The 22,767-nt window shown below is 30.1% G+C and overlaps 1 protein-coding gene, 1 non-coding gene and 1 pseudogene across 3 annotated transcripts; 1 reads left to right on the top strand and 2 right to left on the bottom strand.

Moving 5' to 3' along the window:
- Positions 1–4,666: 4,666 nt before the first annotated feature.
- Positions 4,667–4,785, top strand: LOC123900234. The gene has a single exon (XR_006805886.1). It is a non-coding gene; the product is annotated as a 5S ribosomal RNA (ribosomal RNA).
- Positions 4,786–11,573: 6,788 nt separating this feature from the next.
- Positions 11,574–14,454, bottom strand: LOC123899752 (myb family transcription factor IPN2-like). 2 transcript variants are annotated; one of them, XM_045950962.1, is made up of 6 exons: positions 14,114–14,438; positions 13,744–13,820; positions 13,497–13,554; positions 13,318–13,384; positions 13,006–13,048; positions 11,574–12,456 (listed from the first exon to the last, which is right to left on the bottom strand). In XM_045950962.1, exons 1-6 carry the CDS (start codon positions 14,292–14,294, stop codon positions 11,860–11,862), a joined length of 1,023 nt encoding a protein of 340 aa, XP_045806918.1. In that variant the 5' UTR covers positions 14,295–14,438; the 3' UTR covers positions 11,574–11,859. The 2 variants fall into 2 exon arrangements, with proteins under 2 accessions (XP_045806918.1, XP_045806916.1); XM_045950960.1 differs by having other exon boundaries at positions 11,595–12,456; positions 13,488–13,554; positions 14,114–14,454.
- A 2,526-nt stretch (positions 14,455–16,980) lies between these two features.
- LOC123900161 lies at positions 16,981–18,920 on the bottom strand (annotated as a pseudogene).
- Positions 18,921–22,767: the final 3,847 nt, after the last annotated feature.

Here is a 22,767-nt window from a genome sequence, read left to right as displayed (position 1 = left end):
CTATATTAATTCAAAACAAAACTATGCAGAAGATAATAGAATGTGTGAATCAAATTACGTGGCTTCCATCGGATGAATCTCTCAAGTCAAGGATCACGTACATAGCAGCAAGAATGGTGCAGCGAGCGCCTACTGATGTAACATTTTTTATAATAGTACGCCGCTAAATAATTTTTATGAATATAAATTTTACAAAATTCACCGTTGAATTGAAAGTTTGTATATCATATAAATTATTCATATAAATATTTTAAAAAAAATTAAAACAATTTGATATGTTTAACATTAACGTTGTTTAATAAAAAATGCATAAACTGTTAATTATATATATTTTGTTAAAGTAAACTAGTGGTTAGAAATTTTTCGCTTAAGTGGGGTGTCTGAAGTTCAAACCCTAATCCCTACGTATATAATATAATGTTCCTACTAACTGAGTTAAGCTAGAAAACTCATATATAATGTTTTTTTTTATAATATTGATAATGAGGATCGAACTTAGGACCTCATGCATATTACTCAAATTCCTCACACTTCACCAAACATAGTGCTTCATATATAATGTTTTTAGTACAAAAAGAAATTGAAAAAAATGGCAAATTTTAATCAAAATAAATACTGTATTTGATTGACTAATAACATAACATAAAATAAATAATTGATTATTAATCAAAATTTTAATGTTCAAAACCCACCAAGTTATGAAAACGCGGTCGTCCATCCGTGATTGCAATAATGTGAATTGAAGCAATACTTTATGTTATTTTGGTAGTCATTCCAGGTTGGTTGGTTGGAATAGTTGTACCGTTGAATAGATAGGAGATCGATGTGGGAGCATAGTGGTTGGATAATTGGCGTAAACAACGTCTCTTTGATTTTGTTTTTCTTATAGAAAATCTCTTAATAATAAATGCAACATACCGTCCATCATCATCATTAAATTCTTTTAAATAATATTACCTCCTCTCTACTACAATATAAATTACTTTACCCAAATTACTCAAATTAAGAAATGTAATTAATGTTGTGTGGAAAAAAAAATTATGAGTTAGTTTATAAAATTGTGTTTTAAAAATGGTATAGAAAAGATAAATTGAATAATTGAAAGAGAGAATATTAAATAATTAATGGTATAATAGAAAAAATAACATTAAATGTTTTATTGGTAATGTAAAGTGACTTATAATTTGGTACAATTTTTTTCTCAAAATGACTTATAATATGGTACAGAGGAAGTAAAATGTTCACAAGCTACTAATCGTTAGTTGGTCTAATGGTGATCGATTGATGCTGAACTTGGTAGAGAGGATCACAGTTCGATCCTACGCAACTGCGATCGAAAAATGGCTGAAATCACTTGATGTCAGAACTTACTCTCGAATCAGATGAAGCGATCTACTGAACTGAATATTGATGGTGAAAATTAAAAGAAATAAAAATGCTCGCTAGCTCTTCAAAATTGAATTATTTTGAAAATTTGGAGTTCAGTCTTTTATATGAATAATTTTCAGCTAAGTTTAATTTATTTTACTTTCGTACTTTAAATTATCAAATTGATTTTTTCTTTTGAAAACTAGTGGACTAATAATAAATAAAAAAATAGTAATAAAATGCTAGTGGTCTTGGCAAAAACTAAAAGAAAATGCTAGCTAGTGGTACAGATATTGATTGAATTGAACTCTGATTGCGTACGTAGAAATCGTTTAATTTTCAACTGTTTCAGAAAAATGGTAGCTGAATTACCGTAAGATTGCTACACGGCTATTATTATATCAGTGGGCTAGGCAAGCGCGTTCCGCGTCTGCCTGTGTCTAATTTATATAAAAAAAATAATATGTCTTATGTTATAATGTGTTTGTTAATAAAAGATTTTTACTACTAAAAAAAATGTGTCTTATGTTATGGTGAGTTTGTTAATAAAGATTTTTGTTGCTACTAAAAAAAAATAAAGTGTATTGTTGGTATTATTGTTAAGTGTTATTTCAAATGATAGTGAAGGGCAAAATGGACCAAAGAAAAAGCCAGCCCAAACTCACTCATCCCCTTTATATATTGTTATAGATTATAGATGAATATATAGATCGATTCAAGTTTCATTTTGATCGAGTTTTTTTTTTTTTGAAACACATTTTGATCGAGTTTAGGAGCGTAAATTTGTGTTTAAAAAAAATGTGTTAATAAAAAAATGTTTATTCTTTTTTTCATTCATCAAAGAGATGTGGATTAGAGTCAATTTTTGACCCAAAATCACCTTCTTAAATTGTTTTTTCTTTCCTTAAATTGTCTTCACGGCCGCCGCCCCCTTGGGTTAAACTTAGTTTATTCTTTTTGTTCATCTATTAAGGAGAGATGATTTTAGGGTCAATTTTTGACCCAAAATTATCTCTCTAAATTATTTTTTCTTTCATTTTCATTCAAATAAGTAATTTTTCATATCTTTAACTTTTCTTTTTCTGACTTTGTCATCTTAATGCAACGTTGTGTTGGTCGTCATCTTTGTTACATATAGGAATTCAACACTATTTGAATTTAAGAATTTAGAAAGTATTATAACTATATATACAAGGTTTATTGTTAAATTGCTTTGTTGTAATAATTGAACCGATTTGGATCGGTTTTTGGTCAATATATTTAAAGTGCCTGAAATTACCGGTGAACTATCCATCGGTTTGCTTTGATTCGGTTTTTAGTGTTTAGAAAAAATGAAATCAAACCGAACTAATCGGTGTGGTTCGATTTGATTTGGTTCGATTGATCGATTTGCAGCTTTTCAATTTTTTCAATGTTATATTCATTTTTGTATGTTAAACTATAACTTTTTTTCAATGTGTTCCTTGCTATTATTGTTTTCAAACAACATACTTCGTAAACTAAACTTACATCTATCAAATAAATTAAATGAAGCTTTTAAAAATAAGGGTAAATGATCATTTACCCCCTGCAAAATAAACAAATTTTCGTTTACCCCCCCTATGCAGATTTTTTTTCTGTTTACCCCCCTGCAAAAAATAGATTCACTCATTTTTCCCCCGTGTGTACAGCAGGACATGTGAATGTGCAAATCTGCTGACATGGCTTGTACACGTGGGAAAAAATAATTAATATTTATTTTTTAAATTCCACGTCGGATAATATATTTTTTTTTTTAAAAATTCCTACAAAATATAAAAACGGATTTCCTTTTTTTTTCCCAAAAAAATCCTACAAATAAAATTTTTTTCCTACAAAATTTTTTAAAAAATTTCCTGCAAAAAAAAAAAAAAAAATTTCTTGCAAAGAATTTAAAAAAATTTCAAACAAAAAAAAAAGAATTTTCTTATTTTGCTCCCAAAATAAAGTTTATTTTCAAAATAAAAATTTTAAAGATTTATTTTCATATCTTTTTGAATTAAAAAAAAACATGATCTTTATTTTTTAAAAACAAAACATTATTTTTTTGTTAATCTCTTTGAATTAAAAAAATAGAAAAAGAAGTTTTATTCGTGTTTTCCTCTTATACCAAAATCATTTGCCCTAGAACTAGAAAAATAGAAGGAAGCAGAAGACAATAACGAAGTAGAAGACGATTCCGGTGATTGAAGAAGACGACGATGAATATGATCACGACGGTGGAAGCAAACCGGCGAAGATTCTGTTTTTTTTAAATCAAAAAGATTTGAAAATAAATTTTTAAAATCTTTATTTTGAAAATAAACTTTATTTGGGAGAAAAATATGAAAATTTGTTTTTTTATTTTAGGAAAAAAATAATAATTTTGTACGAAAAAAAACTATTTGTAGGAATTTTTTAAAATTTTGTAGGGAAAAAAAATTATTTGTAGGATTTTCTTTTAATTTTGGAAAAAAAAAATCGTTTTATTAATTTTGTAGGAAAAAAAATTTTAAATTTTTTTTTGAAAAAAATATTATCTGACGTGGAATTTAAAAATAAATATAAATGCTTTTTTCCACGTGTACAAGTCACATCAGCAAATTTGCACAATCACATGTCCTACTGTACACACAGGGGGCAAAATGAATCTATTTTTTGCAGGGGGGTAAACAGAAAAAAAATATGCATAGGGGAGTAAACGAAAATTTGCTTATTTTGCGGGGGGGGGGGGGGTAAATGATCATTTACCCTAAAAATAAAAGATGACATAAATAAAATTTTAAAAAGCGAGTATAAAAAAAAAATCACATAAACCAAACTTACATCTATCAAATAACAAACTCGATCTCATCATTCTCAAAACAAAATATTATTTGTGAATCTGATTCCAAAGTCGCTATCGATCTCATTGATCAAGGGGTTCAGAATACCCACCCTTATGCACATCCATGTGGTGAAATGTATTCGAAATTATTACAATAATCATGTTTGGTATTTTCATTTTCAACATACCTTGAGAGAACGCAATTTTTGTGCTGATTGGCTAAAGTCATTGGTTCGGTTCATCAGTTTCTAAAAATTAAATCCGAGAACAGAACCAAACAACCTCGGTTTTTATTGGTTTGGATCGGTTTAAAAACCGAACCATGAAATTGCTTTTTTTTCCGATTTGGTTTGGATTGAATTGTCGATATAATCAATTTTTTATGATCCGCTTACACCACTAAGTGTAAATGGTTCAGACAAAATTTACGAAAATGAAAACACAAACCAAGGTAAATTAGAAATTAACCAATATAGGTGTGATCATACCAGCACTAATGCACCGGATCTCATCAGAACTCCGCAGTTAAGCGTGCTTTGGCGAGAGTAGTATTAGGATGGGTGATCTCTTGGGAAGTCCTTGTGTTGCACCTTTTTTTTTAAAAAAAAAAAAGAAATAAATTAACCAATATGTTTTGGTTCGGTTTAAATCCAGGATCATCCCAAACAATTTAGAGGCTTTGTCCTTGAAAATGCATGTGCTCTCTTAGTTTTGATTGATGTCAAAAATAGGATCAAAGTAATTTGATTTGAAGTAGGCAAAGTATTGGCTAAAGTTTTTCTAAAAGCTTTTTTTGTAAAAATACATCGAACAAAGTTTTTTTTTTTGACAAAAAAAAAAAGTTTGATCTTTTAAGAAAATGGTTTTTGAACTGGTGCATAATGTAACACCCCGATTTTTCTAGATCATTATACTTATTTGAATATGGTTTGTTTATGTGTTATTTTCTTTAGTAAAATACTTTTCTGTTTTTTACTAAAATATATATATATATAAAAGATAAGATGGTGTGTGTGTTATATAAATTATTAAATAGGACATTATGCAAAAAAATAAATTCTTATTAAATAGAGGCGGTGGTGAGGAAATCATAATTAGAATTAAAATAGAACTTTTATTTGATTTTATTGATGTAATTAAAAAAGAAAAAAGTTAAAGAAAATAGTTTTGGCTATAAAATAGAGTTTTAATTCCCTTCTCCCTTGGTAACCTTAATGGTTAATTGACATCTATAGGCTTTAGCTATAACCACGTGTTGAGAACTAGAAGCTTACACATGGCTGGCTATATGGAACACATGCATTGGTGGCCCAATGGGATATATATTTCTCATCATCATCACACTTTCATCTCTATTTACCCTCAACCATTCTCAATCTCATTCTCTCTGTCTTATCTCATCCTTCACGATAACATCCGCCACAACCTCGTTTTGGTTAAAATGAGGAGTTTTTGGTTAACATTGAGTTTTTGGTTCAAATAAGGAGGTGTGTTAAAATAATAAGTTTTAATTATATTTCATAATTTTGCTTGGGCTAAACCTAAATAAGTTTATTTTAAATAGAAAGAAAATGGTGACTACTTCTCTACCTTCACATAAATTGAGGGTAGTTGCCCTATGCTGATGTGGCACCAATGAAATTCATCCATGTGTATTTAAGTCAAACATAATTAATTTTTTACCATAAATTATTTTGACTACTTTTATTTTCAATTAATTATATTTTATGTTACTAGTTTTCTTTAATTATATTTTAGACTATGTGTAAATATAATTAGAATTAATTTGATCATTGAATGCTTGTTTCTAAACGTTATATATTGATTCTAAAATATTAATGTTATTAGTAAAAAAAAAATGTTATAGGCTCGAAAAAATAAATATATATCAATGTTAGTTTAAATAAAAATAATAAGAGAACAAAAACAACAAAGAAAAAAAAAACTAATATCTCTAATTTAAATATATAATTCCACTTGTACATTTATTAAATGAAATCAAATAATGCTTCAAAAAAAATCAAATCAAATAATGCATGCTATTCCGGTGTAAATACTCCCTCCGTTTCAAATTACTTGTCGTTTTAGAAAAAAAAATTGTTAGCTATCTAAGTCACTCATGTAAATTCCAAATATTTAGGAGTAGTTGAAACCGTAAAAGATTTATATATTTGGAAAATTAAAGTTTGTTTTTTTAAGTTTTCAAAAAAAAATGTTTGTTTTTTTAAAAAAATTGGTACATAACATATTAAATTTATTGGAAAGATCAAGTGCGTGGAAAAAAACAAAATAAGCTTATTGGTGAATTAAAATAAAGGTATAATAGGAAATTAAGTGCAAAAATACACTTTCTTAATTAATTTTTTTTCTAAAACGACAAGTAATTTGAAACAGATGGAGTATATAGTATTTATTTTTTCAATCTCTTTAAATCACTGAATAGATTAACGTTGGTTGACATGATGTCTGTAACGCCCTAAACTATTTACGCGCTATTTATCAAACTAAAATAAATAAACGGCAAACATTTAAAGCATCACATTCAATTAAACACATGAAACACGTCTCCATAAATTTATTTCACAAGCAGCGGAATTAGAAACCTGTCCTAATCATCTAAAACATGTACTTCAATATTTATATTTCACCATTATACTTAAAATAGTGTATCATCATAATAACTTAAGTAAGTTTAAGTACCAACATATCCATATCATGATCACATCATTCATGATATGAACAAAACAACATAAGTCTCAACGATAAAAGTCATAACATCAAAATATAACCATTTAGGTAATACAAGCTAGCGAGGTCCTAGACATAGTGGTATATACATCAGAGCACTACTCTAGACTCGAGCTAAACATAAGCAACTGAGATGAAGTAGCATAGCTACACTCCTCACCAAAAAGCTAGATTCGAGCAACAAAGGGCACGCGACTACTCCTGGGATATATGATCCTCAACCTGAGTATCTGGACCCCCAAAGGTCCAGCACAAATACAAAACAGAGGGTTAGATAACATAATCATAATTAGTGACTAGTATATTGAATATCAGACACTAAATAACATAGAACAGTTGAATAAATTCAATTCATACAACTCACATATGTATTAAGAACATATAGACATTCTGAAACATATTCATTTATAAAGTACTCAATAATTTGAGGAATACAAACATCCACAAATAAGGAAATACACAATGATAAGCATTATTTAACAATTAAGAATATCACATAATTCCTAATTGATTCTAATGTCACATAGATATGATGTCACCTAGACATATCTATATGCATGTGGTACCAATTCATCATAATTTTGGATAACTTAATCCGAATGTTTTAAATCATCGTCTCTAAAACAACAGTAAACTAGATCATCCCCTCTAGAATACTCATCAATAGACACAACTTATGAATGCAGGAATGTGCATATATCCATCATATGGTTTTATTTCAACATCAACATAATACATCAATAGACCGCAATTGTGATCGATCAAGCTTCTGTGTGATTGTTTTGCGACAATGGTCCGACCTTTCTTTTAGTTCAGATGAACTATTTAAATTTTTACTTATGATCAATAGTTAAACCCTAAACCCTAAACAAGTTCAAGAGTTAGTTCGTCTTCCTAAAATAGTCGAACCTTTTCATTTTGATCGGATAAATTTCAGGTAGACCGCACTTGTGATCGATCAAGCTTCCGTGTGATTGTTTTCCGACAATGGTTCGACCTTTCTTTTAGTTCGGATGAACTATTTATATTTTTACTTCTGATCAGCTAAACCCTAAACAAGTTTAAGAGTACGTTACTTGATATACCTAGTCTTTATTTCCTTTTATGGAAAGGCAAAACAAATCATTTTTATTTATTACTAGATCATTCCTTACAAAACTCGTGTCTATTGCATATTGTAACCCGAGTAAACTGTGAAATACCCCCTGAAATTTTAAAATTCGTCAAATACCCCATGAAATTTGGAAATTGGCAAATACTCCCTCTGAAATTTTAAAAAGTCAATTAAATTTTCTTCTAGCGTGGACTCTGACTGGTAGTGCAAGGGGGCAATTTGATTGACTTTTTAAAATTTCAGGGGGTATTTGCCTATTTCCAAATTTCATGGGGTATTTGACGGATTTTAAAATTTTAAGGCGGTATTTGACGGTTTACTCAGTGTAACCCATTACTTGGTGCAATTAATTCGATTCATTTGAGTTTTGAATTTTCAATAATATGGTAATAAATATTGAATCATATTCCTTATTAGTCAACAATCATAAATCAAATTCTTCTTAACTCAGTGGCCAATCAAGTGGATCAATTTTCTTGATTACATTCTCCTAATTTTTTGTTTTCTCTAAACTATTTTGTTTTCAATTTTTTCCCGATATGGACAACCAAAGAAAACAAAAACAAAATGACGATGAATAGGAATCACATTCTATGACATAACAGGAAAAAATAAGGAAAAAAAAAAACAGGAAAAAATACGCTAAAAAACATAACATTTAAGAAATTGAAAATCACAAGTTTTAGAATCTTGAAGAAATCCGATAGATCGGTGGCAAAGGCTGCAGTAAAGATTGACATCGGATAACACAAAAGAGGAGGAGCCGTAGAATGCTAACATGACGGTGGTGAAGGCTGCGGCAGAGATTGAAAGGATTAAGAAGAAGAAGAAAGTTTTTTGACGATAAGAAGAAAGTTTTTTTTTTTTTTACGCGAAGAAGAAAGTTGTTTGAGACGTAATACAATTTGAAGAAGAAGCAAACAAATCAGAAGTAATTAGGTCCAAAATATAAATTCATAGAATATAATACATAAAATATAATTAAATGAAAATAAAAGTAGTCTAAATTACTTTATGGTAAAAAATTAATTATGTTTGACTTAAATAAATGTGGATAAATTTCATTGGTGCCACATCATCATAGGGCACCTACCCTCAATTTATGTGAGGGTTAATTAGAAAAAACCAAAGAAAATTAGGGAAAGTGAGATATGAAAAATTATATTTCATAATCTTCTTTCACTTTCCTTTCTCATCAAAACAAAGCATCAAAGGAAGATAGAGATGCTTAGAGGGAAAAAAGAAATCACAATAAATAAAGCACATCTCTATGGCACCTTTTCCAAAATTAACAACCGTTAGTAACTGCTTGAAAGAAACGCAGCTAGAGAATGTTCCTCCACGTCATAAATTCAACCATATTATATACAGTACGTACTTTTATAAATAAAATAAAAAAGGGTTAAATATGATTTTGTTGGTAAATTCTAATATGACCACTTCATTAAGTAGTTCATGGTAGATCAATCATGAATAACATTATAATGAATACGAATTTTACAAAATTCACTGTTGGATTCAAAGTTTATATCATATAGATCATCTATAGAAAAATTTAGAAAAATTGAAAATTATTTGATATGTTATTGAGACACATCAAGATTAACGGTTTATTAAATAACGTAAATCTTGATGGGTCTCAATAACATATCAAATGATTTTCAAAAAATTTTAAAAAATTTATGGATGATCTATACGATATAAACTTTCAATCCAACAGTGAATTTCGTAAAATTCATATTCGGTAGATCACTTGTCCACGGTGGACCACTTATGAATGTGGTCTACCGTAGCATTAGTCTTATTTTGGTTACTATAGTTTCCCATAATTTTCATTTTTGTCCCTGAAGATTTTTTACACACTTTTTTTTAGTCCCTGAAGTTTTTTCGGTCAATGTTTTTAGTCCCTACTTTTCATTCAACCCGTGTATATTTTCATATTTTTGAATGATTTTTTGTATTCATGTTTATAATATTATAAGAACATCTCCGATAAAAATTTAGAATTTTTTAACATAAGATGAATTATTTATGAAATTTTATGTGCAAAAAATTAAAAAATTCATATTTAATTCATCTTTTGTTAAAAAATTTAAACTTTTGTAACTGAGATTCATATAATGTACCAAACATGACCGCAGAAAAAAAAATTAAAATAGCATGCACGAGTTGAATGAAAAGTAAGGACTAAAAACATTGATGGAAAAAACTTCAGGGACTAAAAAGTGTGGAAAAATTTTTCAGGAACTAAAATGAAAATTCTGGAAAACTACAGGGACCAAAAACATATTTAACCCAAATAAAAAATACACAAAAGTCATTAAGATCCGAAAATATATTGTACTCCCTCCGTCCGAAAATATAAAGAAAAATTGGTCAAAAAAAGTTGATGTATTTGGTTAAAAATTTGGACTAAATACATCAATTTTCTTTGACTAATTTTCCCTTATATTTGGGGCGGAGGGAGTATATAGTTGTTTTTATTTAGTGTTTTTATAAATTTGAATTAACAAAAACTTTTTTTAACTGAATTAAGAGCATAATGACATCAAAAAGTACATAAGACATCCCAACTAGGTTGACCTCCCTTGTGAACTCTAATCCTTTGTCGAATTTAATAAAAATGCACCGATTATTATCCAATAAAAACTATCAATTTGTATGTTATATTTAAAATTAATTGGGTGACGTGGCGGAAAAGATTGTGGTTGTTAGTTGACAGCGTAAAATTAATTTACAATGGTAACGCATATTCGTTTTTTTTTTCTTTAAATTTATTTCATGAATACTTCTAATTAATTACTTTTAATTCCACTAACTTATTTTCTTTGAATATTCCCTCTCGTAATAAATAAGGGTGCAAATGTAATTAAATATCAAATGCATTTAAAAATTTATTAAAATTTCTTATATAAAAATATTATTACTCTTTTTTTTTTTTTACAATGCTGGGGATCGAACCTAGGACCTATTGCTACTCAAACCCCTCACTACTAGACCAAACCTAATGGATTAAAAATATTATTACTTTTTGTTTCTTATAAAAAGAGAAAAAAAAAATATGCCCTGATAGTGTAAAAAATAATTTTACACTATCAACCAATATCAACCATGTTTTCCGCCACATCACTCCACTAAACCTCACTTTCTTAATATGATGTGGAAGAATGCTTCATTTTTATTGGTTATCAGTGTAAAATTAATTTACACCGACCGTGCGTAGTTTTTAAACTCCTAAAATATTGCCTCAAATATATACATGTCATGACTTGATTGGATAAGGAAGGTCAGGGAAAGAAGATCTGGTGAGAGAGAGATGTTGACAAGGACGCTCGCTAGCAATGTTTACATGGATGTGTAAGATATATGATATGTGTATAAAATGTGTGTTCTAATAACACCATTGTTATTGTTCACATTCAAATCCAAACAACAACTCTAAAAAAAATATATAAATATAAATTAAATTTATTCGTCTTAAATACTCCTCCCAATAATAGAGGATGAGAACTGTGATAATTTAGAGTTCGATCGAAAGATAAATAATATTTTATTGTTCAAGTTTGAATACATTATATTGGAATTAACGCTAGCTAATAAGCATTTGTAATTCAAGCAACCAAAAAAAAAAAAAAAAGATTAGAGTTATAATAAGACTTTTCTGGTATATGTCATGCAATGACAATGATATACCATAAACAAAATGACCCTCGTATAAACTATTGATTTCTATGACCAAAACTCAAAAATATATATCCTCTAATCTATTAAAGTAAGTTACATAAGAAAATTATAATCAATATTCTCAAGAAAATGGTGATGAGCTTCTACCAGCTGCCACAGCATTGATCATAGGTGTTGTTATTCCAAGCTTCATAGATGCATCAAATTTCTTTTCACTCAACTTTGTATCATAATTAATCTCAACAATAGGATCACTTTCAATATCACCTCTATCCAATGAGTCATCATCACCTTTGAAATTAGGAACATCTTGAGGACTAATGCATGATGAAGTTGTTCCCAAATCATGAAGCCTAAGATCATTATTATCATTCCAAATTAATGGACCTTTTCCACTTCCATTAAAAGGGTTATTAGTTATTTTCTTTTCAACAAACAAATTTTCATTACTAATATTTGGCATAAATCCATCAATGGTTGGCCTCTCAAGCTGTTCATCATCACTACCACAAATGTTAAGGTCTTGAAAATGAGGAAAATTATTAAGAGGAGAAACAAAATCTTTCATGTTAGGGATTCCTTGAGTTCCAATACCCTTGAAATTTGTAGCTGATGCAGCTGCCATGTTTTCTCCTGCAAGTGTGTTATATGCTTTCTCCAATATGTTTTGCATGTATTTTCCTTGAGCCTCAATCCTCAATTGAAGGTGCTTTTGAACCTGCCACATATATATATACACTTACAAATAAGCAATTTATTCAAACTTTTCAACTGCATTTGTTTTTTATTTCTTCTTAACCCTTCGGTTCTCAAGAAAAAATAATTCCAGTAATATGACGTTTAGGTCAGAAGATAAATAAAATCTGAATAAAAAAGAATTTTTCCCATATATATTTGGTTTCTCCACAACAATTTTACGTTGAGTGAAGTTGATTAACTACTTAGTTCAACCATTTAATTATTTGCACAACATATAATACTAGAAAAAGTTAATTTAATGGAAAATATATATATTTTGTGTTTTAATAAACTCCTAATCTTCTAAAAAAAAATTATCCGCGCGCAATCATTTGAGAGGTTAACCTCAAATTGTTAAGGGGTTCAAATATCTATCACTTGTATTACACTGTGTTAGTATATATTTCTATTTTTTATTATTATAAAATATATTTTTTACTAAAAATGGTAAGGGTCCAATTATGTACCATTTTTTGAACTTATTAAATTGAAACAAAATATAAATACTTATAAATGTAAATATGTTTACCTCTAGTTGTTCATGCAATCTTCTATGCACCTCTATTTGCATCCTAAAATAATGTACCAATCATATTTATTTTAGTTACAGTTAATTATATACACTGTGAAATACTTTGTTGAATCTAGGTACATAATCTAGAAATTAAGATTCAAAACAAAAATATAATTGTTAATTTTCTTTAAATCAAAAGAATAAAATTACTAAAAGAATATATAAAAGTGAGTGAAAACTACAAACTTTAAAATAGTTTACTTGTAGTTGAGGGTTTGTAATAGATTAAAAAGAAAAAAGTGAATTAGCTAGTGCCTAGTAGCATACTCATTCATGTTGCGGCCAGTCATAGAAGATGAGTTGCCACTATTTCGTTGCAGTTCAAAAGCCGAAACTGTCACGGAAAAAACAAAAGTGTTGCAAAACATGTGAATTAATTCAACAAAAGTGTAAAGATAAAAAGCTCACAAAATCAAGAAATTAAAGTATCATGTCACCTCTCATACCATCCTTAATAGATTGCTCATTGAATTCCTTGTGGGGTTGCTTTCCAAGTCTAAATTTCTATTGATGCAAAAAAAAAAAAAATTCAAAGAACATAAAGGAAAAGGGATAAAAAAAAAAAAATTAGTGACATAAAAGTGAGCTAATTAAATGAGTAAAAGAAGATTTGAATATATATATATATATATATATATATATATATATATATATATATATATATATATATATATATATAGTTTGTTTTCAAACCTGAAGATGACTCTTGAGGTGGTAAAGAGTAAGACCCTTCACACCCATAACCCTCATGATTGTTTTAGGAGTAGCTTCTACAAATTATATAAAGAGAAAGAAGAAACCGTTACTAAAGCATAGAGTTGCAAATTATGATACTAAAAAAAAATTAGTTGCAAATTTAATCACTAGAGAAAAAAAAATAAAAAAGACTAAAAACAGAAAATACCTTTTAAATTTCTCGTCACAAAATTTATAAGTAATAAAATTAAAGATGAAAAAAAATACATTAAATTTTTTCTAGTTCTATTGTTCAAAAAATAAAATCTAATTAAACTTTAGTTTGCACCACATGGAAAGAAAAGAATAAAATGGATAAGATGAGTACTATCAGGCCCTCCAAGTTGAGCAACAGCATCGACGAAGCGTTCATGGAGTTCGACTGTCCATCGAAGCCGTGGTTTTGGATCGGTAGTGAGGACAAGGCCTGAATCACCTTGAACACACATGGATCTATCATGAGAATTCATCATTGTTGAGGGCTTTTTTGCAGGGAACATTCTTTCCATCTCTCACTATATTCTTGTTCTTATTTCTCTCTTGTTTTCTATATATCTTTTAATAAGTTAGCTGAAAATAGATAGAGAATCAAGAACAAATTAATGGATGCAAGGAAAGAAGAATAGGGTTCGTTTCTATATAAGATGAGATGGAGAATGTGGATGGCTTTATTTACATTCTCTAAAGAATAAAGGGAAGAACAAGCTTATAAGCTACCTTGCTTAAAAAGAATAAAAATAAAATACATGTATAGATATTCATTTTTAAAGAAAATAAAAGTATTGCTATTCTAATATACAAGCCTATCTTTTTACCAAAGACACCTCTCTCTTTCCAATCTCGATTATTATAATCAAAGGCATTAAATAAACCTAATGAAATATTTATGTTTAGGTTAAGTTTAAGTGTAATTAAACTCCGATGATAAAAAGTAGGCAAAATTACACTGTAGATTATTTATCTTATTTATTTGTAACACTTTAGTTATATGCGCACAAGATGATGAACATATGAAGATGATGATAAATGTATGAAGAAAAAGATAGTTTTCTAGGTTTTATTATTTTTAATAAGAAAAAAATGTTTTGAAAAATACAATAATTCTATTTGGCAGTATTTTTATAATAAAAGAAATGAAAAAAATGACTTGTATGTATGCCCAACACAAAAGATAAATTACTTATGATAAAAATAAAATAAAATAAAATAAAAAAAACCAAAATATTACAAATAAATAAGATAAATGACACCGTATGATTTGTCTAAAAAGTATAAATATCATACTTACTCTCCTAAAAATGTAGGAGTTCAATATGATGGCAAAATGGATTACTCGCCCTGCTTTAGATAAGGCTAAATTAGTCATTTTACTTTGTATTTTAAAAATTCAAGAGGTCGAGGTCTGTGAAATGTGTGGGGAGAAAAGAATTTCATAGAAAAAAAAATTAAAATATTGAGGCCGTTTGTTATAGCTTATTTTAGAAAAAAAAATCATTTTTTTTATAAAAATAATCGCTTTAAATTGTTTTGCATCTATTTATTACAGATTTTTAAAATAATCAGAAACTAAAAATAATCAGAAAACAGCTAAAAATGATAAGCTACTAAGAGTAGCTTATAAAATAATAGATTTTTTTGAGAGGAGAGAGAAAAGAAATGTTAAAAGAAGAAAGCTATTTGTAATTAAAAAAAATTATTTTTATAAGTTGTATCCAAACAAACTAAAGATTATTTTATTTAAAAAAAGTGATTTTTATTATAATAAACAAACACAAATTAAATTCAACTTTTCTAAAAATTTCTAAAAACTAATCTCTAAATTATTTTGCATCAAAATCAATATTTTTTTAATACGTAACAAACTTACCCAAAATGGATATTATGTGTATGTATATATGTTTCACCCAAGATATTGCGATACTTGGTATTGTAGTCTCTTGCATGCTTATTAATTTGTACGGAAATGGATTGCAAAAACAAGAAGTACAAAAGGATTGCAAAAAGAGATACACTCCTGAACTAACAACAGGTACAAGGCTTAGGCGGAACAACATAAGACCAAAAAAACCAGAGACAAGGTAGCATTATCCATATAATAAAACCACAAAATCTAGAAGCAAGGTAGCATATAATCATGTTATAAAACCAAACAAAAACACAATCAAATAAAAACCAACATTTGGAATTTTTACAAGTTAACCATTTGCAGCTTCCATAAGTTAATTCAGAACAAGATAAAGATATAAACAATGAAAATTCAATCAAATCTAAAACCTTAAGAATCATTTACACTAATGAATATAACGACAAAATCTTCTAAAACCGTTATCCTCTGCACCAAACATATGTCGCAGAATGCATTACTCTTCCAATAAGAGAACCAACAAAAAAATGAAAAATACCAAATGTCTAACCTAAACCAGCCCACCAGTTGCAAACTAATAGTTAAGCTCAAAGATATAAACATGTGTTCCCAGACTTCTACCATGAACTGTCTGTCTGGTAACTAAAGTACCTTTTGCTTTAGTATATGATATTTCACAACCAACATGAATGTTTTACTTAAAAAAGAAAAACTAAACATCAACTAATTCATATAATCATCAAGACTGCTCAATCAATCACATACACATAGAAAAGTTTTGTACCATACCAAAACTTCTACTACGTCTATTTTACAAAATGGTGGAAACTGAACTTCTAAACCAACAGAAACCCATTAGAAAAACATCTTCAATTCTCTTTTACATTAAATGTACAGCCAAGTCAACACTACAAGCCACACATGGTCACATTCCAGCATTAAACATTCTAGCAAGAGGGTTTAACAATTGTACCATTAAATTTAGGCCAAGTAATTTGGGTAGATACACTCCACAGATTCACTGCACTTCATTTCACTGCACAACATTAGTTTTATTTCATTGGAGAAAGAGGATTCGTGCTGTTGCTAAGAAACAACATGCAATAAAAATATTTACATTCTTGGTAAAAAAAAAAACTGTGAGCAGAAGCCACCAGGTCCAGACAAATCACCTGACTACAACATGAACAAATTATACATATGAAAATCAATCTACAATTCAGTCCAAACAATCTATAATACATGCCAATTCTATCATATTGTTACCAAACACACTGGTACAGATAATGAAATTCATTAAACTTCATGATATAGATTTAGAGGCTGCATATATAATGTACATAGCACAGCAGTGTTCAAAGAAAACCTCGTACATATTCTAAATAGCAGTACATATGTCAGGATGGAAGGTCATTAGATTTCATGGAATACAATTTAAATCTGAGGATATAAGCCAGTGGCATTGAAAGAAAAATCAGTAAACAAGGGATCAACGCCTTTCAAATTTCCCCTCTGTAACCCCCGGATCCAAAATAATCCTGTCAATTGTTTGCAATTGCCACACTCTTCTGGTGTTCTAATTTGGGACAATCACCGATACGATGACCGAGCCCTCCACAATATGCACATCCCTTGACACCACTTATATCTGTGATGTCATCATTATCTTCCATTGGATCATTAAGCTCAGCCAAAACTGGGGGGATCCTTTGCTTTGCTTCTTGCAAAAGATGTTTCAAATCAAGCAATGTTGTCTCACTTTGGTTCTTGTTTATAAATGTTGTCGCTATACCAGTCTTGCCACATCTTCCGGTACGTCCAATCCTATGAACATAATTTTCTATTTCAGCCGGCATGTCATAGTTGATCACGTGCTGAATATCAGGAAAATCTAAACCTTTGGATGCAACATCAGTTGCAACCAACACATCTTTCTTTCCAGCCTTAAAAGATGAAATGGCATACTCTCTCTCTTCCTGATCCTTGCCTCCGTGAATAGCCACGGCTTCTACTCCTTTCAAGAGAAGATACTCATGAATGTCATCCACGTCAGCCTTATCCTCACAAAATATCAGAACAGGGGGCGGGGTCTTCTGTAGGCACTCGAGGAGGTAAACTATTTTTGCCTCTTGCTTGACATACTCTACCTCCTGAATTACATCAAGATTTGCTGCTCCTGCACGTCCCACATTGACAATAATAGGTTTTACCAAAGCGCTTCTAGCAAAGTTCTGAATTTTTGTTGGCATGATAGCAGAAAATAAGAGAGTCTGCCTTTGAGCTTTGAAGTGATCAAAAACTTCTCTTATATCATCTTCAAATCCCAAATCTACCAACCGATCAGCCTCGTCTAATGTTAAATACCTGCAATTATCAAGATTCATTTTCTTCTTGGCCAACATATCCTTCAATCTCCCAGGAGTGGCAACAACTATAGGAACCCCCTTCTTCACAATCTCAAGTTGTGATCTCATATCAATTCCACCGATACAAAGCAAAGGCCTGAGCTCCGGATATCCAGCTTCCTTCAAAGGTAGCAAGAATTGTTCAATGACTTCATAAGTTTGCCTAGCAAGTTCCCTTGATGGACAAATAATCAGACCAAACGGACCTTCCCCGGGAACTATAGGCATCATAATTTCCTCCTGCATTGCCATCATGATCATCGGAAGCACAAAGACCAAAGTTTTACCAGAACCCGTGAAAGCAATTCCAATCATATCCATCCCAGATAAGATAACAGGAAGACCTTGCACCTGAATGGGTGTTGCCTGCACAATACCTTTGGTTTTCAACATCTTCAGAATAGGATCCGGAAACCTCATATCCTTAAAATTCTTAACCGGGGGTGGAATTTCTTCACCATCAACTATTATATGTCACTGTTTTTGAATCAAATCGCAATCTTTCTTCGACATCCTTCTTATATGCCAAGGAGGTTTCCACCCCGTAGGCAAAGGTTCTGTATAAGTGATCCCCTTAGCTAATTCACGAACCGACTTTAGAGTTTTATTATCTGGTAAATTCTCAATCATCTCCTTCTCTTGTTGAACAGTCTGTTCTGTGACACTGATCTCAGGTTGATCTTTTTATAACTGTGATGCCTTGACAAGAAGACTTGGCTTAGTTTCAACCACTCTTAGTTTTTCAGAATCATCATTGATTGCAGGCTTGCAGCAGAGACCTTCCCTTTTCGTTGGAGAATTTTCTGAGCTTCCATGGCACGGCGCTTGGCCACAGGCACATACTCCTCATAATCGTCTTCTTCCATTTTATCTACCACTGAGTTCAAAATAACATCTTTGTTAATTTATTTGCATTTCAAAGATAAATTGAAGCCAAAAAAAAAAAGGAGTCACGGATGATAAAATAGCAAGCGACACAAAAAGGTGTAAGATATATCATATTGGGATGGGCTAGCTTAGTTGAGCTTATCTACTAACATAAGTTTTGTGAGACCAATGACAACTTATAAAAACAGCTTATGAGTTATGACATTTATAAGTTGTTTTCAGCTTAATTTCATAAGTTGTCAAAGATAGCCTATAAAAACAACTTATAGCTTATTCGGAAACTATTTAACTTTATTTTACCATTTTCTACAGAAATAGGTTATACATAACTGCGGAACTTAACTACAAAATTTGGATGGCCAAAATAAACTATAATGCAAATTTTCCTCTTGAAAAAGAATCAATTTTTCTACTCTACATACAATGGCGGAATGAGGAAGAAAAAAAACTTAAATGGGCCACTAAGAAAAACTATATATAATATATAAATTTAAAAAATTTAAGTGGTAATAAGCACAAAGTTGATATATAATACTCCTACCTCTCAATCCAAAGCACAAGAAATGCCAACAGACTCAAAACCGGAACAAGAACATCACAAAATCACTCAATTTCAATAGGAACAAAATCAACGATGTGCAATCACTCATTAAATCAACAAAACAATCTCCAAAAAAAAAAAAAAAAAAAAAAAAAACCCTAAGCTTTCAAGACAGATCAAACAAGTGAACAACAGCTGGCCAAAGACAGAGACAGAGTGTGAAGAGGGGGGACAAAGCTTACCGGTCGCCGGCGCGTTTCAGAGAGGGAGAAAGCTTCGCCGGTGGCTGTCACGTTTCAGAGACGGTGGCGAATAGGGCAGAGAGGGGGACGTTTCTGTCACTTCTTTTAGTTTTTTTTGGCTTAAATGCAGTTTTACCCCCTGTTTTGATTAAATCGAAATTTTTTCCCCTATTTTAAAACACGGACTTTTACCCCCTGTTTTATAAATTTTTGGATTTTGCCCCCCTAAAATTCTGCTTTCGAGTCACAAGCGTCGCACACAACTCAATTTGGATCAATAATTCACCAAACATATATCGAAATGACCGTAATCGAGTTATCTTTCCACATAATCAAACCTCACTAAATTTGAAGTTACAAAGAGAGATTAATTACCGTTTTAGTGAAGGTATGTCCCCCAAAATTCTGCACAAAATCTGCTTTCGAGTCACAACTTCAAAACCTCGCACAAAATTTCATTTGGATCCATAATTCACCAAACTGGTACCGAAATGACTGTAATCGAGTTAGTTTTCCACAGAATCAAACTCCACTAAATTTGGAGTTACAGAGAGAGATTAATTATCATTTTAGTGAAGGTCTGTCCAAATCAATTATTGTATGGAACTACTACTGGTATTTTTGTCATGTCTCTCACCCTGTAGCTCATTTTTTAATAGTATTTACATGTCCGGAAAGCTAACGAAATTACCCTTGTTGTCATTTAAATTTCGTCGAATTTGGAGTTATGATGTGTTTGGTAGACGATGTTGAATTTGAAGGTCATAAGTAGATTTCTGCAAAATTAGTAATTAATCTATCTTTGTAACTCCAAATTTAGTGGGGTTTGATTATGTAGAAAGCTAACTCGATTATGGTCATTTCGGTATCCGTTTGGTAAATTATTGATTCAAATTGAGTTGTGTGCGAAGCTTTGAAGTTGTGACTCGAAAGCAGATTTTGTGCAGAACTTTGGGGGACATACCTTCACTAAGGCGGTAATTAATCTCTTTTTGTAACTCCAAATTTAGTGGGGTTTGATTCTGTGGAAAGATAACTCGATTACGGTCATTTCGATATCTGTTTGGTGAATTATTGATCCAAATTGTGTTGTGTGCGAAGCTTTGAAGTTGTGACTCGAAAGCAGAATTTTAGAGGGGGCAAAATCCAAAAAATTATAAAACATGGGGTAAAAGTCCATGTTTTAAAACAGGAGGGATAAAATTCCGATTTAATCAAAACAGGAGGGGCAAAACTGCATTCAAGCCTAATTTTTTTTATCAAAAATTATTTTTTTTGACTCTTTAATTATTAGCTCAATTAAAGATTTAATCTGGATTTATAAAAAATTATTAGTTAGTAGTTTTTACACATTGTCAAGATTTAATCTGAATTTCAGATTTCTTTCTAACTCTTTAATTATTAGCTCAATTTCTTTTGACATAAATTATTAGCTCAATTAATTTAACAACACCTCGCTTTTGTTTTTTAGAATATTATTACTGTAATTTATATTTTTGAGTGTAAGCTGTGTTACAAAACATCTATCAAAGAAAATTAAAAAAAATAAATAGTATTATTATGATTATAAAGTAACAGTAATGTATGTGTTTTGTATTGTATATATGTGTTTGAAATCTTTTCGTATAGATATATAAAAAATAAAAAATAAAAACTTTTTGTATGTGTTTGAAATATATGTTCATATACCATTGGTATTGAAATCTTTAAAAAATTGATTTTTTTTTTAACAAATAAAAAATTGAATTTTTGTGTAATGTTATGTGTCATAGTAATCGAGACTAAATAATAAAAATAGAAATGTTATATAGACACAAAAGACCAAACAAATATACAACATAAAAGGTATAATGCCCAATTTGCTAATTAAGAATCCTCCTACACGTGTGAACTGTTTTTTAGATTTTATTTTTTTTTTTCCCTTCTCACTTCCACACCGTCAAACCAACGCGAAGAGAAACCTCACTGTTCTCACTTCTCACACTGCGCAAGTCGCTCCATCATCGCCATCTCCATCTCAGCTCAAGCTTCTCCCTCTCTGCAAAATTCCTTCTCCCTCTCTGCGACAAAACCCTAACACATTTGTCCCCTCTCTTCGACGAAATTAGAAATGTTACTACATTGAACTCATTCACCTGATTCAAGGTTAGTTCATTGTTCCTTTTGATTCTGCTCTTCTCCTTATTCTTCAAAAGATTCTGATTTTAATTTCCCTTTTACTTATGGTTATTTGATATGCATGATTTAGGGTATAAATTGGCGATTCTGATTCGTGAATATGTTTAATATTGATTTTCTCAATTTAATCTCATGATTCTAGACTTAGACAAAACTGAAATCATATTAATAGTAGTTTAAGTTGTGGAATTATGTTTGTTGTAATGTTATGAGTTGAAAAAAAAAATAACATGATAATCACAGCAAGACAAAATAAACAGTAGTCATGTGTTAAAATGTGGGCAGTTGATTGAAACACTTGGTTAATGTAGAAGTTTCTGTCAAAAATTGAAAAGTGACACAAGTTTTGGGTGGTGAAATCATGAATATGCCCCTCTTATGTTTCTATTTAGACAAAATTGAAATCATGTTATTAGTTTAAGTTGTGGAATTATGTGTTGTAATGTAATGTTATGATCAATTGAGAAAAATAACATGATAAACACAGGGAAAAAATGTGGGTAGTCACGTGTTAATTTTTGGGTAGTTGGTTGAAATATTTGGTTAATTTAAAAGTTTTGTCAAAAATTGGAAGGAAGTTATGTTGCTTGTAATACTTTATTTTTGCAACTTATGATACGATTGATTTAATTGTGTTCTTTTAAGCAGTTTTGTGGTGACACTTGCACCCAAAATAAAAATTTCATGGACAGTTCTAATAAGACGGGAGATTGTGGTAGTAGTGGTCATGAATTTATTGAAGTTGACAAGTTTCAAGATGATGACACATCTTGGGAGCCTGCAAAATATATGTGTTTTTCTTCCACGGACGACGTTAAATCTTTTTATGGAGGGTATGCTTTGAGAAAGGGGTTTGAGTGGAAG

The sequence above is a fragment of the Trifolium pratense genome, linkage group LG7, assembly GCF_020283565.1.
Source record: "Trifolium pratense cultivar HEN17-A07 linkage group LG7, ARS_RC_1.1, whole genome shotgun sequence".
NCBI lineage: Eukaryota > Viridiplantae > Streptophyta > Magnoliopsida > Fabales > Fabaceae > Trifolium > Trifolium pratense.
This window is presented reverse-complemented; position numbering and strand designations above follow the sequence as displayed.